The 20,023-nt window shown below is 42.1% G+C and overlaps 1 protein-coding gene and 1 pseudogene across 1 annotated transcript in view; both read left to right on the plus strand.

Moving 5' to 3' along the window:
• Positions 1-15,479, plus strand: part of LOC110288249 (baculoviral IAP repeat-containing protein 1a-like) — a 63,444-nt gene extending 47,965 nt beyond the window's left edge. The window contains exons 12-16 of the mRNA XM_085831327.1: positions 3,534-3,701; positions 9,419-9,571; positions 9,890-9,976; positions 14,811-14,975; positions 15,115-15,479. Coding sequence (XP_085687453.1) covers positions 3,534-3,701; positions 9,419-9,571; positions 9,890-9,976; positions 14,811-14,975; positions 15,115-15,479 — 938 coding nt within the window. The remainder of the gene's footprint in view (positions 1-3,533; positions 3,702-9,418; positions 9,572-9,889; positions 9,977-14,810; positions 14,976-15,114) is intronic.
• Positions 15,480-15,548: 69 nt separating this feature from the next.
• On the plus strand, positions 15,549-18,380 carry LOC110288705 (armadillo repeat-containing protein 10 pseudogene; annotated as a pseudogene).
• Positions 18,381-20,023: the final 1,643 nt, after the last annotated feature.

Here is a 20,023-nt window from a genome sequence, read left to right on the forward strand (position 1 = left end):
ACTATAGTTGCTCTGAGGCCTACATGGCTGTTGTGTTCTCATGTTCCAAAGCCTACTCCAAATCCCTCTCTCTAATCCCCTTCTTTTCCTCCTGGGACTCAGAAGTCCCACTTTTTCCCCTTCACCCAGCAATTGGCTTCTGCCTCCTTTATTGACAGAATTAAGAACCAATTAGGAAATCAATACCTCCCTCTACATATTACTTCAGATTATATACTCTTATCTGAGATTTTGAGCTAAGAACCTCAGGTGAGAGAGAACATGAACATTTGTCTTTCTGGGTTAGGCTTACCTCACTTGGTTAGTGGAGCCAGGCTTCTATCAATCTTTATCATCTCAGAGAACCAGTTATTATTTGTTGATTCTTTTTGTTGTTGTTGTTTTGTTTCTATTTCATTAATTTCTGCTTTGAGTTTTATTATTTCTTGCCATTGATTGGTTCTGGATTTGGTTTATTCTTGTTCTTTTAAATGCTTCATTTGCATCATTAAGTTATTCATTTGTACTTTTTATGTGTTTTTAATGTAAGCATTTAGAGCAATAACTTTCCCTTGTAGGACTGTTTGCAGCGATATGTCCACAGGCTATTTTGTCTTGTGTGTTTATTTAGTTATAGGGAACCTTGTTAATTTCCCTCTTCATTTGTTCTTTGATCAATTCATAATTCAGTATTGTGTTTAATCTTCATGAGTTTATGTGTTTCCTAAAGATTTGTTTGGTGTTGATTTTAGGTTTTTGTATTATGGTCACACAAGTTATATCAAGTTATTTAAATCTTTCTGAATTTGCTAATTTTTGTTTTGGGGTGTGTGTGTCCGTCCTAGTATATGGTTTTAGGGAACCTTTGGTGGTTGCTTATAGTGTTTGTGTGGAATATTCTGTAAGTATGTATTAAGTCCATTTGATATATGATGTCAGTTAATTTTGATATTTCTCTGCTTATGTTTTGTTCAGATGGCCTATCTATTGGAGAAACAAGAGTATTGAAATCACCTAATATCAATGGGTTGATGTTAATCTGTGTCTTTACTTCTAGTAATATGGAGTTTATGAAATTGAATGCATCCGAGTTTGGTTTAAACATGTTTAAGGTTGTAATGTCTTCTTGGTTAGCTGTTTCTTGATTACAATGGAGTATCCTTCTTTATTTCTTTAGTTTTAGTTTGAAATCTATTTTGTGAGCTATTAGGATAACAATTCCTACTTGCCTTCTGGTCTTATTTAATTGGAGTATCATTGCCTATCCTTTTATTCTGTATAGGGGTTTTAAACACATCTTTAAAGCTGTGTTGCTTATAAACAATAGATAGATGAATTTATAATAATAATAATAATAATAATAATAATAATAACAACAACAACAGCTATTATTTGTTATTTCAAGACCAGGCTGCCCTCAAACTCAAAGAGATCCACCCACTTCTGCCTTCCCAGAGCTGAGATTAAGGGTCTACACCACTACTCCCTGGCAGGATTTAATTTCTTGATTCATTCAGCCAGCCTGAATCATTTGATTGGAGATTGGGGCCGTTAATATTCTTAATTATTATCAAAATATGTGAGTCGATTGTAGTCATTGTATTGCTGATTTCTGGTGTCCATAGTAATACTTTATATTTTAGTAATTATACCTTTAAACTTCTTTCTACATTTTTTTAAAGTTACGTCACCTCTCTCTTTAGCTTGAAATATTGCCTTCTTATTTTCCTTAGGCTTGGATAAATTTTTATTGTAATTTTATTTTTTACTAATTCACTTTACATTCGACTTACTGACCACTTCCTGGTCACCCCTCCCATAATCCTTCTCCCATTCCCCCTTTTCTTCTACTCCTAGGCTTCCCCGTACATATATAGAAGATATGCAGCTTGATCTTAATGGGGGTCCCAAATAACTGGTACAGTACTATCCCAAAAACTGGTGCCTGTACATGGATATGTTCTTCTAGCTGGGCTGCCTTGTGTGGCCTCAGTGGGAAAGGAAATGCCTAGCCTAACAGAAACTTGAAGTAGATAAAAAATTTAATACTGTATATTTCATAGGATTCCCCCCACTCACCTTTGACAGTTTTACTCAGCATATTAATCCGGGTTGACGGTTGCTCAACACATTAGTCCAAGTTGGCTGTTGTTTTTTAGGACTTTGGAATGCTTTGCTCTAGGTTCTTAAGGCATTCCAAGTTTCCTTTGAGAAATCAGGTGTTATTCTGATGGGTTATTCTTTATATAAGACTTGTGATTTTTTTTCTCTTGATGCTTTCAATATCTTTTTTCTCTGTATACTTAATGTTTTAATTATGATATGCATGAAGAGTTTCTTTTCTGGTTCTGTCTATTTGGTGTTTGTGGTTCTTCCTGTGTCTTCTTTGTGGATCCATCTCAGTTTGGGTAAGTGTTCTTCTATGATCTTGTTAGAGAGCTAATCTGTGGCATTGACCTGGAATTCTTCTCCCTTATCTATTCCTAAAATCCAAAGGTTTGGTCTTTCCTTGGTGCCCCACACTTCCTGAATATCTTTTTCCTATGTGCCTTCTCTCTACTCCACTTCTTTGCTTTTTTCACCAAGATCCTCTATTTTCAGTCCTCATGTTCTGTCTTCTGCTTGATTTGTTCTACTTGTACCTGTTCCCGTTAAGTGTTCTAGTATGGCTATTGGGATTTCATTATCATATACATTTAACTTGAGTCCTCCTCACTGTTTCTGTTTATTGAATTTTATTTTCAAAATCTTGATTTTCTTCTCTTTTTTCCATAAGCCTTACACTTGTTGGATTAGGCCTAGAGGTTGGTTATGGCTCAGATGAACACGTGAGGCTGAGCTGGTGTGTAAGGTGTGCATTCTGGTATAAGCTTGGAGTTGGGGGTATGTGGGGATTATTGCAGTGGGTGTGAGGTGGGAATATCAGGGAAATTTACACAGCTAGACCCTGGATAAGGATGTGTAGGACCAGGGTGGATAGAGAGGTTCCATGTGCTGTGAGTGTCTTCTGAAGTTTGGGCAGGTGGGGAGGCAGGGTGGGTCATGGCAGAAGCCTAGAGGCTAGTAGTGACACAGGCAAAGGGGGCTAGACTAGGAACAGTCATTGGATGTGGGATCAAGGCTAGATCTAGGGGCCTGAGGATAGGTGAGTGGATGGGAGGATGGCAGACTTACCTGGATAGACTTTGGAAGAGGATGTGCAGGCTTGCAGGAGTCATTCTGATTTACATTTTTATATAAGTCTCAGGTAGGAGTTGAACTATTACATTTTACATATGCAAAACCAGTTTTTTTCAGTTGCCATGCTGTTGGTTGTTGAGATGTCTTATTTATTTTGTGAGTTTAGAGTCCAGCACAGGGCTTGCCCTAGAGTCTATCCATGATCAGCAGATGCTGCAGCTGGCAGCATCTTCATGCATGTGCTTCCTAATCAGACGTTAGGAGGATGTCTGAGGAGTTTCATCTTGGAAGTATGAATATGGCTGAAGATCACAGCACCTTGAGAACTTGCACTTGGGGCTCTTGAGTGATGGGAACTCTGTGCTGCTTTCCAGATCAGCTCTTCCATAACTTGCACAAGTTCCTGGGCCTGAAAGAACTGTGTGTGAGACTAGATGGCAAACCGGATGTGCTCTCAGTCCTTCCTAGAGAGTTCCCAAACCTCCTTCACCTGGAGAAGTTATCCATCCGAACCTCCACGGAGTTTGACCTCTCCAAACTAGGTAAGGATGGTGCTTGATCTCCAGTTTATGTCTCAGCTGGAAAAGCTACTTGCCTTTCCAGTAATTGTTAGAATCATTAAATCATCCTTAGTCAAAACTTCCCTGGGCCTGACAGCATGAACTGTGTCCATGGGAAGGGATGGTATCAGTGCTCTTAATCATCAAAAGGGCAGAGATTTATTTATAACCCAAGTCTTTAGCATGTCAGAAACTGTTGTGAGCACTTTACAGATATGAGCTCTCTCCTCACACCCACTGTGTAATAGAAGGCATAATGATTATTGCTGGTTGTCAACTGGGGGAACTGTGGTCATTAACTGCTCAGGTTATCAGACAATGAAAGAGTGTCTTCAAACAGAAGATCTGACTGTACAGCCTGAGCTGACCACTCCTAACCCTTACTCTCCACAGCAGTGTGAGGAGTCCTCTTCTTGTGCTGCTGTTTTAGTCCCATGTGCAGATTTGCCTGCTTAGGGGGAAGGAATCTGACTGGGAGCAGAGGAAGTGTGGCAGCTCTGATAGGAAAGGCTTCCCCTATAAAAATTCTGCTCCAGCAGCCTGAAATTTCCCCAATGCAAGTGTTGCAGCTCTGCTCCTCTGGGGGAGGCTTCCCCAGAGAAAGCTCTGCTCAGGCAAAAGCATTACAGCTCAGCTCTGAAATCCATCCTGGTGATCTGGAGCCAAGAAATACCATAAACTCACATTTCACAGCAAACCACACACAAGAGGTTTATTGAGAGGGAAAACCCCAGGAGAGTGTCTGCCTCTGCTCAGATGAGAAGCAGAGGACAATGGGGCAGAACACAGAGTTTATATAGCATTTCTTGGCAGTGGGGAAGACTCAGCTTTCCAGTGAGGTTTGCGATTGGAGTGATTGTGTGGTCTAATTGATCAGTGGGGCATGCTTGGGGATTGGTGCCTTTTTTTTTTTTCTTTTAGGGCAGAGCCTAGCCACTTTTCTGCTTTTGGGGTTTACAACATTTACAAAGAGTGCCCATGGCTATTGAGTTGGCTATTGAGAATTTCTCTATGCTCAATAGTTCTGTCTGAATTCTTAGGCTAAAAAAAAATCCTGTTTCTGTGGGATTCCCTAACTTTTCTTATGGTAAACTGTATCTGGCTAAGACTGTCCTTTCTATTGTAGTAAACCACTAACAGAATAGCCCTGAGCTGTAGGCTCTGACTTTATAATGCTAATTAGTGCTGAAAAGGTAACTTCCTAGTTGAATTTTAAGTAGGGCGTTGCAACCCTGGCTAAGTTTGACTGAACAAATTTGAAATACACCTTATTAAGAATAACACTGAGTTGATATTCCTCCGCATTTTTGGATGACAGGTGGGAAACAGGGAGAAGGGGGTGACAGCTGGCTCCGTAGTACAACGCCAATTGGCTTATTATTTGGGTGGGAGGCAGTGAAGGGCTTGCCCTTCCAACAGTACGGTCTCCAACCTCTCTCCCCCCCTATTAATTAAGTTTAATAAGGCAACGCTTAACTGAGGTGATCAAATGATTTTCTAATCCATAGATGAGTGGGCTTTTAACCTTGGCTTGGGTGGACATTGACCCAATTCCTCCCTTGGGTGCTATCACGACCCACACCTGTGGCTCTTGGTATCTTTTGGGGAAGGGAGGCAGAGCCTTAGATATTTTTGGTTTCTAGCTGTAATTAGATACCAACCTCCATTTTAAATCGGGTATAACCCACAGGAAACTTAGAAATGGTCAAGCTGGACCTTCCCCTGCAGTAGTTCTCTGTACCAAGCAATACCCATACTGTATTCGTATGATCACGAACCAGTATGCACAGTTCTGAGTACTGTGCAGCTTCTAAAGGAGAATTGTCAACTTCAGATTTAGCAATGCCTAGGCAAGAATCATGTCATTAGTAACACTACAATTTGTGGCTAAAATAGGAGCTGGAAGTCGTTTCTCCTCATCCCTGTTATTCCCATATCCTGAGGAACTAAGGACACCTTGCAGTAACAGCAAGGGTGAAAAGCCAAAGGCCAGCTAAGGGACTAAGCCCGTCTATCAAAATAAAATCCAATCTCTTTTAATATTTGAAATATCTGCTCTTTTAGCCCTCTAGGTAAACCTAAATTTCAAATCAGGCCGAAGGCCATGTGCTGGAATGTCCTGGGAATGAAAATAGCAGTTGCCACCTGTGCTCTAGGGGGGCGGGGATGCACATCCACTGGTCTGGCTGGAGAATGTTGATTAACCTGTATGAAAAACAAAATCTAGACAGTGAGAAAGTAGGAAAGCAGATATTCTTTTGGGGAAGTCAGGTACTTTATTCAATTGCAAATAGTAAAGCTGAGGTTAATCTCCAGCCTCCTGTCGGGTAGCAGGCTCAGAGAGTAGTAGGAAAACAGCTTTTCTGGGAGCTTCTGTTCCCAGCTGAATTTTAAGCACAAGAGGAATTTTAGTCTTTAGAATGATACTTACGAGAAGAGTCAGAATCTGTGTTCATCTGACGAATTAATCTCTCGGCAGCCACTGCACTCCATCTTCATCTCGTGAAAAAACACAAACCAAGCCCCTTTCCCAAATTAGAACCGGATCTGGACCCTTCCATTTGTTAGTCAGGGGGTCCTTCTATTTTACCAATGCATAAAAATTAGAAGTAATTGGATGCCAATGGCGATCCACTGCAGACTGACCTTTAATATCAGTTTGCAAAAAATTTCCTTGAGAACATTGCTTGCACGTGGGTTCCCTGCAAGATCTCGCAGGAAGGCCCGATGTCTGCGCAAAGATGGACATATTCCGCCAAATCTGTCTGTCCCTTATGCGGTTGAATCACAGCTTGGCACATTGCGTTAGCATTCTCATAAGCCAATTGCATAATGAAAGGACTTCCCCGTGTCCAACTTTCTAAGGATTCTACTAGCTGAAATCAATAGCCTATCCACAAAGTCCTGATATGGTTCATCAGAACTCTCTCGAATGCTAGCAAAACTTCCACCAATATCTCCTTTGACTGGCAACCTTCCCCAAGCACGGAGTGCGGCTATCCCAATTTGCATGTACACTGCAACGGGAAAATCGATCTGATTTGTCTGTCCCTCATATGGACCCTCTCCTAAAAGCATGTTGCTATCCCAGTCTGAATTACCAGCCTGAGGGTTAGAAGCAGCAGTTTTCTTACTGGCGTCTCGCCATTCTGAATCCCAAAGCAAAAAATCTCCTCCTGACAGGGTAGCCTCAGAAAGAGTCTTCCAATCTAAGGGGGTTAAGTGTGACTCCACAACTGTGTCCAATAATGCTTGAGTGAATGGGGCTGAAGGGCCATGTTGCACAACAGCCGCCTTTAACTCTTTTATCAACTTGAAATCCAAGGTCTGGTAATGTCTGGCCCTAGTATCTTGCTGATCAACTACCTCGACCACAGGAAAGGCTAGCGTATTAGACATATTCTGTCCTTTCCCACGAGCCTGACTCACAGCTCTTTCTAGCGGCACCTGGTGAACTACAGATGAGTTACTCTTCTCTGCTTCTGACATCTTTTTTAGTTTCCGAAGCGCATTAGTCAGCCTCTGAAGCTTAATTTCAAACTCTAACTTGCTTAGTCGTGTGTCCCTATGAGTAGCACCTCCCAAAGTGGGGACTATAGGTGAAGTGGGAGATTCACAAGAGGACCAATTCTCATTAAAATAATGGGCAGCTCCTCTATCTGAGTGATTTTTGTTAAAAATCAGTTCATCGTCCGAGTTTCTACATTTATCAATTTTTGAGTTAAGAAGATCTTTTTCTGAGGAGGCCCTCTCTGATAGGCACTGCTCCTGAGATACCACAAGCTCCACCTGGGGACAATTTAGCCCTGGAGAAGTGGCATCTTTTATAGCATCATTTATGAGCGCCCAGAGGCCTAAGGTAAAATTATCTGCCTGAACGATTTTTAAGGCCTCACCAACTTTCTCCCAGGTTCTGAAATCTACTGTTTCTTCTTCCTTGAACCATGGGCAACAGCTATCTATCTTACCTAAAAAATTTCTTACTAATTGTACTTCAAGCCTTACTCCTCTGGCCTGAAACAACTCCTGAAAGCTAAGGGCAACCGCCTGATTCATAACTTTAAACCGTTCCTTCTTCCGCCTGAAGCAGCTTCCTAAAAAGATGCGGATGACCATCTGATTCCATTTCTAGTTCTGATTAACACGCTGCTGACCTAAGCAGAACCAGCATTGGGTTAGCACCGATTCAAGCTTAGCTCGTATCCTACCACACCCTCAGCAACACCTTACAAAAATGAAATTTTAAGCTAGTGCTAGCATGTGTACCTGTTCGTTGCTCCGGTGCCTGATAGGAAGATCCTTTGCCTTTCCTGTGGAGCTCCACACCAACAGCGTTTTCTCAGTGCTCTTCTGCCATTCTTCAGGTCCCTGTTTGGGCGCCAAACTGTTGCTGCCGACCAGCAGCTCGCAACAAACGGTTCAACTGAGATGGCAACTCGGGCTGCAAGAGAGGAACTAGACGGGGCAGAAGAAAGAACGGAGCCAAATCAATGGTCACTCTGATCAAAGCTCAATTTTACTTGTTCCGACACTCAGTTATGAAGGAAGGGGGAGGGGACCGGATTCCTGCCAAATGATCTCGGGGTCCAGTAGCAGGGTGAGCACGTGTGTGGCTCCAAACAGCAAAGTGGCACGGTCCAGCAGTGGGCGTGGCAGAACGAATGTGCAGGAAGCTCCACCCCTGAGCAAGCAGGTTTCAGGCTGGGGGAGGGGAGAGTACATAAGGTACTTTGCTATTGCAGCTTAAGTGCTTATCTGGGTTGCTCTGGTGCAAGAAGCTGAAGTATCCTGTTTAGCACCTCATAGTAAAACAGCAAGAGGCTAGGTAAATCAGTATTTGTTCTATCGCAATAGGGGACTGAGAAACTCTAAGTCTCAGGAAGAATGGGGATGGAGACCTGTCTCTGCTCTCAGCACTAGTTAATACTTTCAGAATGCATAATCACATGGAATTCATGTTCACTAGGAGTTTACACATAAATTCAGGTCATAAGTTGAATAAGAGGTATAACAGAAAATGTCTACATGCATATCCACTAGGAGTAATTATCTAGCTAAACCTTCATCATTTTTTACTATCTTGCAGGTTCATGGAAAGTTCAAAACCACAACTAAGCTGTCCTTGAAGTTTTGTATAGAATAACCAAGTCAATATTTTATCTCCTATCTTTGAACCTGTGTTGTATACCTTCTTATGTCCTTCAGTTAATGTTTTTTATAATCCCTTAGAATATGCTCTAGGTTTTAGAAGCCTGTTGTTATCTCAGAAGCAATTAAACAGTGCTGTAATAAAAGGGACTCCAGTGATTTGTGCTGCCATTCTGAAACGAGGGTGACCCTAGCATGCTAGTTGTTTTTCTAGAATAAATGCTCCTTGTTTTTGCATACTATCTGAGTCTGGGGTCTTGATTCAGTGATTTTCTGACCCTTACACAGTGTGCACAGTGATGTTACAATACTGGCCCTGAAGGTGAAATACAGGAACAGAAACCTGATCTAGAGAGGGGCAGGAACTTGTCCCAGGTCAATTGTTCACTAGTTAGTTGCAGAAGTCTGGCACAAGCCCAGTGTAGTATGAAATCTAGACACTGCATCACTGCCTGTTTAATCAGTGTGCCAGCAACTCATACATTGAGAGTTCAACTTTGACAGGAATTGTGGCCTTCTCTAATTTCTGAACACCATTCATCTTTTTCCAGTTAAATTGATTCAGAACTCTTCAAATCTCCATGTTTTCCATCTGAATTGTAATTTCCTTTTGAATTGTGAGTCTCTCATGGCTGCGCTTGCTTCCTGCAAGAAACTCAGAGAGATTGAGTTTTCTGGACGATGTTTTGAAGCCATGGCCTTTGGTAAGAACTGTACAACCTTGACTTCAGATGCTCCTGTGCCCAGAGTCATTTAATATTTGGGAATTAAACGCCACTGATGTTATAGGAACTGTGAGAAAACCTGATCCTCAGCAAGGCTCTCACAACAATGAATGAGCTACAGTTAATAAATGACAATTTAAACGTAAAGAATACTTTATATCTTTCATTTGCAGAGTTGCATCCATACTTAGTCATAGTGATTCAATCTGAATGTTATATCACATTTTGCCATTTTTGAACTTCTTTGTGTTATAGGAACATATCTGAACTAACAAAATTTTATTTTCTCTTTCCTAGTCAACATTTTGACAAATTTTGTTTCTCTAAAAATTCTGAATCTTAAGGACCAACATTTCCTAGATAAGGAAACATCAGAAAAGTTCGGTACGTTTATAAGATAGTGTTAATCTCTCTCTCTCTCTCTCTCTCTCTCACTTTAAACTGAAATTCTTTTCTTTTAACTAGATAATTACTTTATTTACATTTCAAATGTTATCCCCTTTCCTGGTTTCCCCTCTGAAAACCCCCTATCCCCTTACCCCTCCGCCTCTCCCCAACCCACCCACTCCTGCTTCCTGGCCCTGGCATTCTCCTATACTGGGGCATAGGACCTTGACAGGACCAAGATCCTCTCCTCCCATTGATGACTGACTAAGCCATCCTCTACTACATATGTAGCTAGAGCCATGAGTCCCACCATGTTAAAACAATATTTCTTAATTTAATCATTTTTCTCCTTCTCCTCCTCCTCTTCCTTCTCCTCTTCTTCTTCCTCCTCCTCCTTCTCTTCCTCTTCTTTCTTCTCCTCCTTTTATGAACCTAGAACAAAGCAAGCTGTGTACAGTTGTCCCTTGATATCCATGACAGTTGGATCCACGGCCTTTTGCTGATGTAAACACTAGAAGATCCTTTATGATACAAAGCACAGCAAAGTTTGCCCCTGACCCTACTCATCCTTCATATACTTTAACCCATCTCTCCATTGCTTACAATGCCTAATATAATGTAAATGCTATGTAAACTGTATTGTTCTTGGAGTAACAAAGAGGGGAAAGTGTGAGTATATATTTGGTACAGACAGAATGTTTAAAAATGGAGCCTGTGGCTGGTGGAATGTGACCATACAGAGGGTCATGCACCAGCCAGGTTGGCTCTTTGGAGGTCTCCATAGTGATACTCAGTCTCACCTTCCCACAAACCCCCTCCCTGATGCTATTACTGTTGTTCCTACACATCCTAATGTTTAACCTCATTAAGTGCAATATTCTCAGACTCACTGGCTTCTTAGACTAGAATTTGGTCATGATGTGTATACACACACACACACAAACACACACACATATGAACTTCTATTTATGGTTAAGAAGCCATTATAACTCAGATTGAACAAAATAATATGTATAAAATGTTTAAAAATTTTCAAGTTAAGAAAGGATTATGAATCACCATTAATCCTGGCTCGACAATAGAAGAGACAACAGAATCTCTGAGTGTGAAGCCAGGCTAGTGTACAGATCAAATTCAAGGAAAGCCAGGTCTAACCAGAAATCCCTGTCTCCAAAGAGTAAAGCACATGAAAAAAAAAGGAGAGAAAGAAAGAAGTGAAGAAAGAAAGAAAGAAAGAAAGAAAGATGAAGGAAGAAAGAAAGAAAGAAAGAAAGAAAGAAAGAAAGAAAGAAAAAAAGAAAGAAAAGAGGGAAAGAATGATTGTGAAAATCATGAGTGTTCATGGGAAGCACTATTAAGTTAAAATCAAGCGAGGGAGACAATGGTAGTATAGGGTGCAGAGCGGGATCTTCACAGTTCTTCTCAGAGTGCACAATGCATAAGAAGATCTGGACTTTCTCATTGCTTCTTTCTCTTTAAGACCACAAGTTCTTAATATCCAATAGATACAAAGAGATCAAGAAGCTGGACTCCAGAAATGCAAATAACACCATTAAAAAATGGGGTTCAGAGCTAAACAAAGAATTCTCAACTGAGAAATACCAAATGGCTGAGAAGCACCTGAAAAAAATGTTCAACATCCTTAATCATCAGGGAAATGCAAATCAAAACAACCCTAAGATTCCACCTCACACCAGTCAGAATGGCTAAGATCAAAAATTCAGGTGACAGCAGATGCTGGCGAGGATGTGGAGAAAGAAGAACACTCCTCCATTGTTGGTGAGATTGCAAGTTTGTACAACCACTCTGGAAGTCAGTCTGGCGGTTCCTCAGAAAATTGGACATAGTACTACCGGAGGATCCAGCAATACCTCTCCTGGGCATATACCCAGAAAAAGTTCCAACTGGTAATAAGAACACATGCTCCACTATGTTCATAGCAGCCTTATTTATAATAGCCAGAAGCTGGAAAGAACCCAGATGTTCCTCAACAGAAGAATGGATACAGAAAATGTGGTACATTTACACAATGGAGTACTACTCAGCTATTAAAAACAATGGGTTTATGAAATTCTTGGACAAATGGATGTATCTGGAGGATATCATCCTCAGTGAGGTAACCCAATCACAAAAGAAGTCATTAGATATGCACTCACTGATAAATGGATATTAGCCCAGAAACATAGAACACCCCAGATACAATTTGCAAAACACAAGAAAATCAAGGAAAGGGAAGACCAATGGGTGGATACTTCATTCCTCCTTAGAATAAGGAACAAAATACCCATGAAAGAGTTACAGAGAAAAAGTTTGGAGCTAAGACGAAAGGATGGACTATCCAGAGACTACCCCACCCAGGGATCCATCCCATAATCAGCCACCAAACCCAGACACTATTGCATATGCCAGAAATATTTTGCTGAAGGGACCCCGTTATAGCTGTCTCATATGAGGCTATGCCAGTTCCTGGCAAATACAGAAGTGGATGTTCACTGTCATCTACAAGATGGAACACAAGGCCCCCAATGGAGAAGCTAGAGAAAGCACCCAAGGAGCTGAAGGGTCTGCAACCCTATAGGTGGAACAACAATATGAACTAACCAGTACCCCCAGAGCTCATATCTCTAGCTGCATATGTAGCAGAAGCTGGCCTAGTCAGCCATCACTGGGAAGAGAGGATCATTGGTCTTACAAACTTTATATGCCCCAGTACAGGGGAATGCCAAGGCCAAGAAGTGGGAGTGGGTGGGTAGGGGAGCAGGACAGAGGGAGTGTATAGGGAACTTTCAGGATAGCATTAGAAATGTATAAAAAGAAAATATCTAATAAGAAAGAAAGAAAGAAGGAAGGAAGGAAGAAAGGAAGGAAGGAAGGAAGGAAGGAAGCAAGCAAGCAAGCAAGCAAGCAAGCAAGCAAGCAAGCAAGCAAGAAAGAAAGAAAGAAAGAAAGAAAGGAAGGAAGAAAGAAGGAAATCTGACTTAAAATACAAAGCAAAGCAAAACAAACAAACAAACAAACAAACAAACCCAAATCCTTCACAGGGATACCCAACCACTTAGATTTTAGTTAATTCCAGATGTGGTCAAATTGACAACCACGAATAACTACCACATCTTCCACCTCTTGTACATGGCACCACACACATTTGCAAAACCAAAAGCAAAACAAACAAACAAACAAAAAACCAAAAAACCCCCAAAAATCAAAAAACAAAAAAAAACCCCACAAGTCCTGTGTGTATGTGTGTGTGTGTGTGTGTGTGTGTGTGTGTGTGTGCGCACATGCACACATCTGTGTGTGCATATGTGTGTGTTGTTTCTGGGTAATGGATAGATAAATCAGAATGCTCAAACAGCAGGAACTTATTGATGTGAACTCAACTTTTTTGTATATATTTTGTGTCTATTGTGTGTGTTTGTGTGTAGCGGTGCTGTCCCATGTGTATTGTCAGAGGACAATAGGCAGAAATCAGTTCTCTCTTTCCATTTGGACTTCTGGAATCTAACTCAGGTCCTCAAGAAGCCTTTTACCCCTGAGCTGTCTCACCTGTTCTGACTCATAAACACAGAGTTCTGAATATGTTTACAGTCATGCAAATCTCCAGTCACCCAGATACACGTTCCTTAGCGAATCACCTGAGAGCCTGGAAAGCATGCTTGTAGTAATGACCACACGTGCTTAGATGGTCATGCTTAGTAAGGCTGGAAACAGTTTCTATATATAGGACTCATGTGATTTCTATACATAGGACTCGAGTGATTTCTCTGAGTGAAGAGTAACTCCTTCATGAAAGATCACCTAGAGACTAAGAGTGGTACACATGCCTGTGATCCTGGGAGCATGAGGCAGGAGGATGGACTTCTAGCCATTCTGACCATGGGCTGAGACTGTCTCAAAATTGCCAGGACAACAGTCACCTCAATTTAATGCTCTCCTTGTGTAAACTAATATAACACTGGCAGCTGTGCATACTGAAATTGATTTTACATCTGCCTTGCTATTTGAACAGATGTAGCAAGAACAAGACCGAGAGCTGAGTTCTCATGATTGATGATCGGCACAATAGATTTGCTGCAGTGGAGTTTTCTTTGCTTTCAGATGAACAAGAAGACAAAATCTCTCTCTCTCTCTCTCTCTCTCTCTCTCTCTCTCTCTCTCTGTGTGTGTGTGTGTGTGTGTGTGTGTGTGTGTGTATGTGTGTAGTGCTGTGGTATCCAGCATATTAGGCAAGCATGGTATCACTGAGCCAACTCCCAAATCCTGGAATTTCAGTTCTAGATACTATCTGTTTAAAGGAACACCAGGAAGGGGAAAGTCAAAGATGAGTCTAGAACTTTGTTTTAATTTTGCAAAGTCTTGTAAACACTTTCTGCAAGGTCACTGAAGTAGAGACTGTGATCATGTGATCTACAGAATGTCATGCTAAGGATGGATGGCACAAAGCTGGCCGAGTAGTGGACTGTGCTTTCCAAGGAGGGTGGCTCTCCTCAGAGTGGATCACTGGGGTGACAGATGAGGATGGGATGGCAAGGGAGGGGCTGAAAGCATTGGCCAGTTAGGAGAATGAACTGTCATGGAGGCCTCTGTGTCCAAGGCAAAATAGAGATGGAGAGGCAGCTTAGAGTGAAGAGACAGGTTTGGGGAGAATGGAGGAAGCAGTGGCAGAGAGCAGCAGGGAGCAGCTCTGTGCTGACCCCTTCTCCTGACCTTGGAGAAGACAGGGATGAGGAGGGCCTGTGCTAGGTGGGGCCTCCTAGACGGCAGACTGTGTAAGTCATTGGCTCTCATGATGGAACTACTACTGAGGATGGCTCTCTTGTGTCTCCCACAGCCCAGGCTCTGGGTTCTCTCAGGAACCTGGAGGAACTGTTTCTTCCCACTGGGTACAGGATTCACCAAGTGGCCAAACTGATTGTCCGGCAGTGTCTGCAGCTTCCGTGTCTCCGAGTTCTTGCCTTTCACCACATTTTGGACAATGACAGTGTGATTGAAATTGGTGAGTTTCCCTCAGAGAAAGGAGTTCCCTTGTGAGGAAGCAGTGGTGTCATTGGAGCTGCCTGCTGCAAGTATCTAAAGCCAGAAAAGACATTACTGATGTCAGCTGGATTCTATTTCATTTGTGTTTTGTTTTCCAGCCAGGGTGGCAACCAGAGGAGGTTTCCAGAAACTTGAGAACTTAAATATTTCAATTAATCACAAAATTACTGAGGAAGGATACAGAAATTTCTTTCAAGCCCTGGACAACCTGCCAAACTTGCAAGAGCTGAACATCGGCAGACATATATCAGAATGCATTCAAGTTCAGGCCACCACTGTCAAGGCTCTGGGTCAGTGTGTGTCCCGACTGCCCAGCCTCACCAAGCTCAGGATGCTCGGTTGGCTTCTGGATGAAGAGGACATGAAAGTGATTAATGATGTGAAGGAAAGACACCCTCAGTCCAAACGCTTGATTATCTTCTGCAAATGGATACTTCCGTTCTCTCCTGTTGTCCTGGAGTAAAGGATGCTCCTGAAGGTTACTGACAGTTCTAAATACCAGATTTCCTAAAACACTTTACTTTATCTGGGCATGGTTGTATACCCCTGTACTTTCAACTTTTAGGACACTGAGATGTGAGAATCAAGAAGTTCAGACTAGATTCTGTTTCACAGCTAAAGACACAACTATCCATCTTACTAAAGAATATTTATTAAGTGTGCAGACTGCTAATTTTTTAAAAATCCTGCATGCCCCCTATTGAATTTAGGAGCTATATTGAACATGTAAGTGCCTTGTCAGTCCTTATTTGGTTCTCCGGTCTGAAGACTAGAGAGTTTCAGTTATGTTCATATAGAGAACCATCCATTGACAAGGTCAAGAGGAAGGTGCTGGGAAAGGAACATTGATCTATGTAGAAGCCACATCATGAAAGCAGTATTTGATGGGTGCTGGGGTAGTGCAAGAGGAACATCAAAACAGCTCTAGAACTCACGGAACGCAGCCTCCTGGTTAGCAAACCACTATGGGTCCTGAGGGCTTCATGCTGTTATAGAGATTTGCTCTGCTTGCTGCCTTCCCACTGCATCCCTCATGATCTATGAGTCGTATGAAATCTCTAGAGGGCTTACAACCCCTCACTGGGCAGTGTCATTGGCACTCACAACAGCAGTGCTTGATCTTCTTCAAGAATTGCTGCTGGGGTAGATCAATGGTTCAATTGAAAGACCCCCGGAGGGCAGACACTCACTCAAGCCTCGGGACAGCCGCGCACCCAAGAAGACACTGAGACCGAACTTAAGATGTAGAGAGTAAGATTTAATACAGCAACGACAAGAAAGCACATAAAAAGCACATATACCAGAGCTCTGGGGTCGAAACTCATACACCCAGCATGGTGCAGAGGAGAATCGACGCCCGGCCCAAATTTTTACAGGCTTTTATAGGAAAAGGCCAGGGGAAAAGTACAAGTTTTACGTCACCAAGGGGTCGTGTCCTATATTTTGGCAATGTACCCGATCTATTGGAACATTCTGGGGTAGTACCAGGAGGCCCCTATCTCAAAAATGTTCTTGGAACAGTCCTCAGTTAGGAGGGGTAGGACTAGGTTTGTTCCAGGAGACCCTTATCTAAAAAATGTTCCTGGAACAGTTTTACTCTGAGGTAAAAAGTTCAGGAGTGTTCCGGGAACAATCTCCAGATGGGAGGGGTAAGAGGACTCTGAGCTGAAGAGTTCATGGAGAGTTCAGGTGTCCAGTAATTTTCCTCTTTCACAATCACCACCCTTAGAAAGAACTTAGAAATGTTCATTGTTAGAAATGGTCACCAATCTTAGGAAGAATTTGGAGAAGTAGATTGTCAGTAAAGTTAGGTTAAGATGTTTTTGCTAACGGCTCTGATGTTGAAAATCTTAGAAATGAACCTGAAGTTCAGAAAAGCCCACTTTTGATTATTGATCAAGGGATGTTTTCAAGATCAGGAACAAGAGCAATGGCAGCTCACCTAGCATTGGCTGATGTGACTCTGTTGCTGAAGCTGGGCTGATGATCAAGGTGATAATTAATGTCTTGTATCCATTTTTGCCCTCATCTTCCTGATAAGATTTAATAAAAAATTGCTTGTGAGTAGATGCAGTCTTGAGAATTCAAAGTAGAAATGTCTGATTTTCTTTTATAAAAGTTTAGATTTATGATTCTTTTAAGATTTTATGAGGCCTGCCTCCCTGGCTCCCTGCAGCTCCGAGGCAGCAGCATGGGTTACGCGCGGGAGCCGGCGCCTGCTACTGTATCTACCGACTGACTCCAGGAACGAAGCGAGGCGGTTGCCAACTCCGCCCTTCGCGATCCGCAGAAGACCTAACTGATGGCTCCTATGACGATATCTTAAATGCAGATCAGCTTGCGAAATTTCTGTATCTGCTGGAGTCAACCGACGATCCTATGATTACTGAAAAAGCCCTGGTCACCTTGGGAAATAATGCAGCCTTTTCCACTAACCAGGCCATTATTCGTGAGTTGGGTGGTATCCCAATTATTGGAAACAAAATCAACTCCCTGAACCAAAGTATTAAAGAGAAAGCTTTTAATGCACTGAATAACCTGAGTGTGAATGTTGAAAATCAAACTAAGATAAAGATATATGTCCCTCAAGTCTGTGAGAATGTTTTTGCTGATCCCCTGAACTCTGCGGTGCAGCTGGCTGGACTGAGGCTGCTGACAAACATGACGGTCACCAACGACTACCAGCACTTGCTCAGCGGCTCCGTTGCTTGCCTGTTTCACCTGCTGCTTCTGGGAAATGGAAGCACCAAGGTTCAGGTTTTGAAGCTGCTTTTGAATTTGTCTGAGAATCCAGCCATGACAGAAGGACTACTGAGCGTTCAAGCGGATTCTTCATTCCTTTCCCTTTATGACAGCCAAGTAGCAAATGAGATTCTTCTTCGGGCTCTTACACTGTTACAGAATATAAACAATTGCCTCAAAGTTGAAGGCCGGTTAGCTAATCAGATTCCTTTTGCTAAAGGGTCATTGTTTTTTCTGTTATATGGAGAAGAATGTGCCCAGAAAATGAGAGCTTTAGCCTGTCATCATGATGTGGATGTGAAAGAGAAGGCTTTAGCAATAAAGCTGAAATTCTGATCGGTTGCTTCTATTTTTATCAAAGACTCAAACAGTAATGCAGTCTTAAGTCAGCACACAGGAACGTTTACCTTCCTTGAAAAGGGTTCTTTCAGCCGATGGAGTTAAACAGTAAAAGTGAGTGAGCAGCTCTAATCCAACTTGATGTTTAAAATTTTAGATTTTGGAGTAGTTCAGATTTGGGGTTTGGGATTGAACAGTTGTTCTGTGTCCTGCTTTGAGCACTGCTGTTGGGTGCTGTGAGGGGACCTCAAGATGCAGTGACTTATGATGATGTGTGTGTGAACTTCACTGGGGAAGAGTGGGATTTGCTGGATCCTTCCCAGAAAAGTCTCTATGAAGAGGTGGAGATGCTGGAGACCTACCAGAACATCACTGCTATAGGCTACAATTGGGAAGACGATCATATTGAAGAACATTGTCAAAGTTCTAGAAGACATGAAAGGCATGAAAGAATTCATATTGGAGAGAAACCCTATGAACGTAACCAATGTGGTAAAGCCTTTGCAAGTGACAATCATCTCCAAGTACATAAAAGAACAAATACTGGAGAGAAACCTTATGAATGCAATCAATGTGGTAAAGCCTTTGCAAGTCACAGTCATCTCCAAGTACATGAAAGAACACATTTTGGAAAAAAACCTTAGAATGCAATCAATGTTGTAAAGACTTTGGATGTAAGACTAATCTCCAAAGACATAAAGGAATATATACTGGAGAGAAACCTTATGAATGTAATCAATGTGGTAAAGCATTTACAACTCACAGTCATCTACAGCGACATAAAAGAACACAGAGGAGAGAAACCTGGTTATTGTTTACATATTGACATAAGGAGATACAAGTATGTATCAAATTGACAAGGGATGGATTGTGATTGCTACTCTTGGTTTTAAATATAAGATCTAAAATGGAAAGCATAGGTCCAGGCATGGTGGTACATGCCCTTGAACCCTAGGAAATGAGCATCAAGCAGATCCCTGAGTTCAGTCCATCCTGATACAGAACAAGTTTCAGGTGAAGAAAAGCTTAGGTCTAGGCCTGTGGATACAGAGCCTTGCAGATCTCTGAGTTCAAGGTCAATGTATAGAGCAAGTTCCGGGACAGCCAAGCTGAGGCAGTAAAGGAGTTGGAGAACAGAAAACTGGTGATAATGTAACGGAATAGGCCATGTCCTAGGCCCAGAAAGCAGCAGAACTCAGCAGCTTTGCCCATGTGGCTCTGACTTTAGAGGTAAGAATAGAAGGGACTACTGGGAAAATGGAAGCTTGTTAGCTGTAGCTGAGAAATTAGAAGTGATGATGAAGAGACCAGCATCATTGAGATGAAATCTTCTAGGAAATTATTTCTGAGAGGACAAAGAAACTGTGTTCTAGAGATAGCCAGGATTGTACCTTGTGTTGCAGCTGAACTTGGTCACATGTAAGAATCACCCAGGTGGTACTGGTTTTGAAGGCATGACGGTGTCATGAGGAGCAGCTGAGGCTTGGACCAATGAAGGAAGCATAAGTGAGACTATCAGTAAAGCCAAGTTGCAGGAGAAGAACCCAACACATTGAAGATGCCAGTCCCATGGAATGAGCAGAAAGAACAGTCACAGTACAGTGGAGTCAACCAGAGCTTAGAGTAATAGAGGGCAGAGCTGGAGAAGTGACCTTATCTCTTTGGAGGATAGCAGAAGATCATGTGTGCATCCAAGACATTGGAACAAGAAACTGTACCACTGAGGTTACCTTGGAGACCCCAAGATCTTTGAGATGCCAGAGCTGTGGGGTACCTGCTCAGGAAAACCAGCCAAAGAGAAAGAATTGTGCTGCAGTGAACAAAGCAGAAAGGAGTTGGAGATCTGAAGAATGCTTTAACATCAGACATGGAGATGCAGTTTGGAGATTTCCAAGCTGGCTTTTGGTTTTGTTTTGGTCCAGTATT

Source organism: Mus caroli, unplaced genomic scaffold (assembly GCF_978045245.1).
Source record: "Mus caroli unplaced genomic scaffold, Mus_caroli_1 scaffold_15, whole genome shotgun sequence".
Classification (NCBI taxonomy): Eukaryota; Metazoa; Chordata; class Mammalia; order Rodentia; family Muridae; genus Mus; species Mus caroli.